The 7,698-nt window shown below is 37.5% G+C and overlaps 1 protein-coding gene across 2 annotated transcripts in view; it reads right to left on the reverse strand.

Moving 5' to 3' along the window:
- Positions 1-7,698, reverse strand: part of LOC115879929 — a 97,754-nt gene extending 90,056 nt beyond the window's left edge. Inside the window, exon 1 of one of the 2 annotated variants that reach the window (XM_030896988.1) lies at positions 5,784-7,698. In XM_030896988.1, coding sequence (XP_030752848.1) covers positions 5,784-7,638 — 1,855 coding nt within the window. In that variant the 5' untranslated portion in view covers positions 7,639-7,698. The remainder of the gene's footprint in view (positions 1-5,783) is intronic. The other variant, XM_030896989.1, reaches the window with a different exon arrangement.

A 7,698-nucleotide genomic window follows, 5' to 3' on the forward strand; every position in this document is an offset into this window, starting at 1 on the left:
CGATTAAGTTCGCCGTATATAAAACGCACGTACAATAATTGTAAAAGAAATAAAAAAAACAGTACAGAGCAGCAAGGTAGGTAGTACTTGGTAGTACCCAGAGGTAATTGAATCTCTGGTCCAATTTTCCACTAGTTTCAGTTTGCTAATCAATTTTACGAGTCGATTTTTTCTTCCGATAATTTCTCAGAATTCATTACCCGTTTTATTGGGTATTGGTTTAGTTTTGTTAACCTTGTATACGCTCATTAATTAACCTACGTATTTATTACTTTAGCTACTAATTTTGAATACTTAAATATGTTTTTATTAATAAGTAATCCAATAAAATTGTCATTTGAAAAAAAATTACGGGCAAGCTGACTTTTTTTGACGAGTTTGTCAGCGATTTTCTTCTGAGTGTAAAATAAACAAAATCGGAAATTTTCCCCTTGCGGTTTTTTTTTAAACTGTACTACAACAAAATAATTAGATGCAAATGGTACATAAGAACATTCTCTATAAGTTCGCCTAATGATTTTTTTATAAGTTTATTATTTCCGGACTTAGCGGCCGTTTCATGAGCTCTTTGGGGTGGTTTTCAAAAAGTTTGTTTTACAGCAAATTGACCCGTATGAAAGTTGTTCATAATAAATGGACAAGCAACTTTCCCTCATGATTTTTTTTGTAGCTTCATTATTTTTGGAGATAGCGTCCAGTTCATGAACAAATTGGGGTACTTTCATAATTTTTGTTTAGTTCTACAAATTTACCAACTTAAAGGTGTTCATATTAAATTTACATGCGAACTTCCCTATGATATGTATTTATTTCCCCAATTTCTTGCAAATAAAACACGAATCCATTTTCCAATAGCACTTGTGAATTTCCTGAAAAAAAAGACATTTAAAGCTACCACCACTTGTTCATGATCTGGGCGCTATCTCCAAAAATAGTCAAGTTACAAAAAAAGTTCATAAGGCAAAGGTATACAGGGTGGCCCATCGAAAACGTTCCGCAAGGCATAACGGCCAGGGTAATTTTTTTTTGAGAAAATCCAAAAACACGTCAATTTTGTTAGTGAGGGGGACAACTTTTGCCCCAAAAATGATTGCAAAATCTTCAACCCTCTAAGCGGGGGTGTCATCCCCCAACTTTTTTCAAATGGGAATGGGGGTCAAGTGGCACCGCAATGAAAAGAGCTTTCTATTCTCTATATTTCCCCGCTTCGTTTTTGAAAATCGGTCCAGTCATTGAGAAAATAAGGAAGATTGAAATTTGAAAAGTTTATTTAAACATTTATCAGACTAAATGATAAGGATAAATTCCTTCGACCAATTTGCTGTTTTTTCTTATTATTTCTAGATGTTTACGCATTTTTTCACTTGCCACAAGGTTGATCGATCAGGTGCGGTAGTTGCTAGATAGCTGTTCTGTGACTTGTGCGTTGAAGTTCTTCTCAATATCGTTAAACTTTTTAACAATTATGGTGTACTCACTTGCAGAAAAAGTGGATATAATCGAACTATATTTTAAAAATAATGAATGTGGCAATCGGTTTGCGCAGATATTCAATGAACGCCATCCTGACAAATACCTTTATGGCAAAATTGTTCGCGATTTAGTAGCAAAATTTCACGAAACTGGTTCCGTTAAGAATAAAAAGAGGCAGAGGAAAAATCCTGTAGTAAATGAAGCTATGGAGGTATTCGTATTGGGCCAAGTTGCCATGGGTAGTACGCTGAGTACAAAAAATTAGCCAATGAGACCGCGCCCGGCGTGTGTGTCCAAACGATATTAAAAAAACACAAGTTCCACCCGTACAAAATTCAGTTGGTACAAGAACTCAACGAAGACGATTTTGATCGTCGCGGGCTGGTATTTTTGGAAATTCTATTGTAGGTCAGTTTAACGATATTGAGACCGCACCTGATCGTTTAACCTTGTGGCAAGTGAAAAAATGCGTAAACATCTCGAAATAATAAGAAAAAACAGCAAATTAGTCGAACGAATGTATCCTTATCATTTACTCTGATAAATGTTTAATTAAACTTTTCAAATTTCAATCCTTCATATTTTCTCAATGACTCGACCGATTTTCAAAAACAAAGCGGGGAAATATAGAGAATAGAAAGCTCTTTTCATTGCGGCGCCACTTGACCCCCCTTCCCATTTGAAAAAAGTTGGGGGATGACACCACCACTTAGAGGGTTGAAGATTTTGCAATCATTTTTGGGGCAAAAGTTGTCCCGCTCACAAACAAAATTGACGTGTTTTTGGATTTTTGAAAAAAAAAATATCCTGGCCGTTATGTCTTGCGGAACGTTTTCGATGGGCCACCCTGTATATACTCTTATTTTGAACGAATTTCCTAGAGTGAATTTGCTGAAAAAAAGAGTAACATTGAAAACTACCCTAATTTGTTCATGAACTGCGGACGCTATCTCCAAAAATAATCAAGCTACAAAAAAAATTCATGAGGAAAAGTTGCTTGTCCATTTATTATGAATTTTATAAATAATAAATTATGCTAAGTCCGGATATAATAAACTTATAAAAAAAATCATTAGGCGAACTTATAGAGAATGTTCTTATGTACAATTTGCGTCTAATTATTTTGTTGTAGTACAGTTTTAAAAAAAAACACAAGGGGAAAATTTCCGATTTTGTTAATTTTACACTCAGAAGACAGTCGCTGACAAAAATCAGCTTGCCCGTAATTTTTTTTTCACTCTCTATACGGCGATACAATTTTACTGGGTTGCAAGTACATTTACAAGTTTTTCCATTTTTGGGTTAGAATTTGATGATTTTGGCTCATTTAAAATTAATAACTGAGCTGTGTTTATATTTGAAATCATTTTTATCCACGGCTGCCAAATGGATATACCTATTCAAAAATCGAGTCAGCAATGACACACTTGTCTGTTTGGTGACTTTTTCAGATTGATTGACACTGAACCGATTTTTCAGTATGTGTTAATTAAAGTATTTCTAAAAAAACAAGGGTGTTTTTTCCTAAAATATAAATGTTCAGCACGAAGTTTTTCAAGGAGATAATAGAGAAAGGGAGATATATAATCTATTTTAGATTCGGGACAACACCGGTAAGGAGAGACCAAGTTAAAGAAGCGGAGAAAATGGAGAAAAATCATCCTCCTCACAGGTACCTTAGCCGAAAAAAAGGTGTATCCCCTGGTAGAAGGTAGATGTCCACTCCTCAGAGGAAGAACATCTGTTGCCAGAAAAGGATGGGAATTACCCTATGCCCTTACAACAGGAATATCCCCATGTATGATGAGTTATAATTCAAGAACGGGGAACACAAAAAATCTATAAGGTCGCGATGATTAACCCCCCTCCCACTCATTGTACATTGTGCATTATAACCCCAGACTATTACTATTACTAAAATATAAAAAAATCGAAAGCCTTGTTATACTTATATTAAATTCTATATACGCTACTGAATGAATTCATTACATCCTTACAACGAAAAACCCCGTTCTAATATTTTAATTTGCCGCTTCGTTTGAATAATAAATTTCCTTAGAAATAATTACCAAAGGCATTTGCATAAAATGCAGGATTTATAACAAAAGTTCGAGCTCTATTTAACAATCAAAATTCGATAATTAGCTTTTAAGCAAATTTTACCTTAATGCCAAGTCGCCGCTTGCTTTGGACTATTAAAATGTAATTAGTATAATTTTCAAGTTTAATAAACAAGGTTAGTAAAGTAATATTCTCGTACAATTACATATAAATTACGAGTGTGTAAATCTGGGTGATTACACGTTGTTGAAGTTATATGTATCGGTTGGGTTTTGGATTAAATCCAGTTTTTATCGGTGTTCGCTTACCGATTTGACTTGGTAATTAAAATGTGCCTTTAGAGAATATAACTTATTGCATCCTTTAGTTTCTATTTACTTACGATAATTAATTGAAATGAATTGACGTGAAATACAAGGCAATATATACCGGATAGTGTATCGGCGTTTGAGACATAGGAGATCCCATGAAAACTTTGAACTGTCTAAATATTGTCTCCCCTGTCGATTTCACCGCGAAGTCGTAAAAATGTTTTTTAAAGGTCTGCGTATGCTGAACACACTTGTCAAATATGAACAATTTTGAACAAGCCGATTTTAAATGATTTAAGAAAAATTGCATCTATTTTTAAATTAAAACTCAAGAGCTAATAATGCAAAACCAGTCAAATGCCGACATAGGTGCCTTAAGTTATCAACCTATGATTTTGTAAATGTCAAATTGTATCACAAAGTTGTATTTCCTAAACGTTAGGCTTTCGCCTGTTTGTTAATTAACAAATTACGAAAATGCATTTCGGACATACTGTACTGTACTATTAGTCTAAAAAAAAAGGGGCCTTCAAATAAGAAGGCAACGGCCCAGCTACGTCGAAACACCGGTTCCCATTAGAACACCGAAGTTAAGCGACGTAAGGCGATGGACGGGTGACCGGTTCGAAACTCTGTATCGTGCTGTTGTACAAAGGCAAAAGTGTAAAATCTATTGACACACACTGCTCATTCACGCCGCCGGTTCGAGGCCGGATGAGATCGGATATCTCGTGAGTAGCAGCCGATTTAGACACTTGCCAAGTCGGTAGGCCATTGACCATGATATGGCCGGGGACCGCGGTTCGGATTCCGCGTAAACAAAGTAGACCCCATCCAGATTAGCCCTGGCAGCAAAAAGGAGACTTGAATAAAAATGTTAAATATATAAATTTTTTAGCGACTTATAATTTTTTAAATCATCCCCTAGCTTCTAGCTACCCTATCCCGGTTAATTAGGAGCAAAAAAAAAGGATAGAGATAATTTATTTGAACATTTTTCTAGTTCATACCGTTTCTCCGAAATTTCAAAAAACTAATATTATTTATTTATTTCACCCCTTCTCGGGTGTGAATTTAAAAATATTTCACAATCCGTTTTTAGATCTTTCAAAGTAACCTATAATCAAAAATTCAAGTTTTTACCAAAAATTCAAATTTGAAGGCCTATTTTCTTGGACGTATAGTAGCGTAAACAGCACAACAAATTGACTAAATCATAGGTTGAGGATTTAAGGTATGTTGACATTTGTTTGGTTTTGCATTGTTTCCTGTTCAGTTTTAATTTACGACAGATGCAGTTTTTCTTAAATTAGTTAAAAGCAACTTATGCAAATTTGTTAAAATTGCTCGGCATTTAATAGATAATATTTTTAAGAAATAAGATGTCACCTTTCTTTTTTTTCTCTGCTGATTTCTTTGACGAACCCTGCACAATCATAACATATTCCATAATCTTTTGAATATACCAATAAAGTAGCCAGTGCTAGACACAAATTTCAAATAATACAAAATAATTTCGATTACGATTACGGTTCCGCGAAAGTAAACTTAAAAACTGTAAATACAACTCAGCAGCCAGTTACAATTCCCTCTTAATTTCAATACTCTCCAATACAGATTATTTCGCCGCATCGTTATGCATTCTTTATCTGTCGACGATGTGGCTGGTTGGCTGTCAGCAATGCAGTTCCGCGGATAGGGGTCGATATTTTGTAGGATCTACTCATCTCTAATATACTCATCATAATGAAGCAATAGAAAAAATTATAAAAATATTTCAATAATTTCCTTCGTACGTACCGTCGCGTCGTCTAGCCCTCCGCCTATAAATCTTATCAGATTATCAGAATTTTAACAAATTCATTTTTTATATATTTTTTATATTTAAGACTTATAGATAGAAATATAATTTACGAGATAATTTATTTAAATGCTCACCTCCTCCAAGTGTAGTGATATGCTGATGCTTATGCGTCGTCCCGTGACTCAGGCCCTGCTTAATCGGTTTAAAATGAAAGAACGACGGCGAATACCCGGATCCAGCGCGACTCAGCGAGCTGAATCTCTCCTCCCTGTCCTCCACATACACACCTTCCTTCCCCATAGCGGCCAACTGTCTTCCTTTCGGCATGAACATGATCAAGAACACCATGATCGCCATTACGACAAGCCCAAACGCTATACAAGCATCCCTGTGTCTCTCGCCAACCACCAGCCCGCTTACAGTCCAAATCAACCAAATGGGTATACTGCAACCCACCGAAAGTCCAATATATGTCGCTTCTCTGTAGTTGTCTCTTATTCCCCGAGATTTCACTGCCAAAACTGTCACGAAAACGATAAGAAATATTACATAGATCAAGGATAAAAGTATGTCAACGTAGGGAGTACGACATAAAGGTATGCTTTGGGAGGTTGAGATATCAGCAGCGGTAACTAAGAGTCTGTTTCTGTTCTGGTAAACCACGTGCTCCACTGTGACGAAGTCAATTTGGGGTGGGCTGGTTAAAAGCCACTGAACAGCTATGGCCACTTGTATTAAAATTGCAAACATCAGCAATAGTCCTTGGTAAGGAGCTGGTAAGTACACTCCTCCGTTTAAACTTATCAAGAAAACACACTTAACTAATAGCGAAGCAAAAACTATAGTATATGCTACGCCAGTTCCAAATCGCATCAAAGCACAGGTGAACTGACTGGGGGATGCAGCACAGATTGAGGCCAGTCCTGCACACGAGAATAATCCTAAAAGAAGCATCTGACCTAGGAAGAGATGTCTTCGACTCGGTGTGGTTCTCCAAGCTTTGCAAAGAACAAACACCTCAAAACCTGCGATGAGTATCATGGTTATTGCGGAAAGAGCCAGGACGGGAATGACCCAGACCTCGTTTCTGAACACTCCAGCAATCTTGTTTTCATCCGATTGAAAAATGGTCTTTGTGATGTGTACTCCTGAAGCTGACGAAGAAGTAACTAGTGGTGTGCTGGTTGAAGGTACCAGAAAAAACTCCGTGCTCATCTCAATCTTACGCTGCAAGGCCATACTCTCCTCTTCATCGTCTCTATCGAAAACCACATGTCTCATATTGTTACCCGAGTACTGCCCTGTCCTCATTTGTCGGTTTTTTAAATCGTTCTCTGGTGCAGCGGACGGTACTTTATGTCTCAGGTTCTGAAAATAAGACAGGATTTCGCTACGATTAAACGTAGTACGTCCTTCTTCAAGGTCAGCGGGGATCTTTAAATCGCGCCTCTTCTGATTCACTCGGTTCTCGTCTCGCGGGTACTCCGTAGGTACTCCGTCGACATCTTCGTAAACGTCCGAGGGTGTTTTCAGTTGTTTCCGAACTACTGGTTTCTCGAATATTACTCCAGGCCGAAAAAAATCATTGTCCTGTGACGGTACCACCAATTCTGACTCTTCTTGTTCATGAAATACGCGAGATTCATGCTTTGAATCACTGTTATCCAGAAACACGAATCTATTTTTACCTTTATAAGGTGGTACCTCAGTGGAGGGTGAGGATATTTCTTCAAAAACAATAAATTTGTTCCTCCCTTTAAAAGAGGGTAGTACCGGGGTTAAACCTGCGCCGGGGGGTTCCCTTTTGATGTCACCGTTATCGAGAAAAATAAACTTATTTCGGCCGCGGAAGGGTAGTACGGATTGGGGTAGTACTTCAGGGGGCCCGCGATCTAAATCACCGGAGCGAGCGTGTCGGTCTTGCGCGGCGAGCGGTAATACCACGCAAACCGCGGCCAACGTGACGATTCGTACGAAGGTGCCAGCCATACTAAGCGGCTGATTCTGCTGGCAGTACCGAAGAACGAGAAGAAGAGTGGTACCGACGCG

The sequence above is a fragment of the Sitophilus oryzae genome, unplaced genomic scaffold (assembly GCF_002938485.1).
Source record: "Sitophilus oryzae breed Bouriz unplaced genomic scaffold, Soryzae_2.0 scaffold_1590_pilon_pilon, whole genome shotgun sequence".
Taxonomy (NCBI): domain Eukaryota; kingdom Metazoa; phylum Arthropoda; class Insecta; order Coleoptera; family Curculionidae; genus Sitophilus; species Sitophilus oryzae.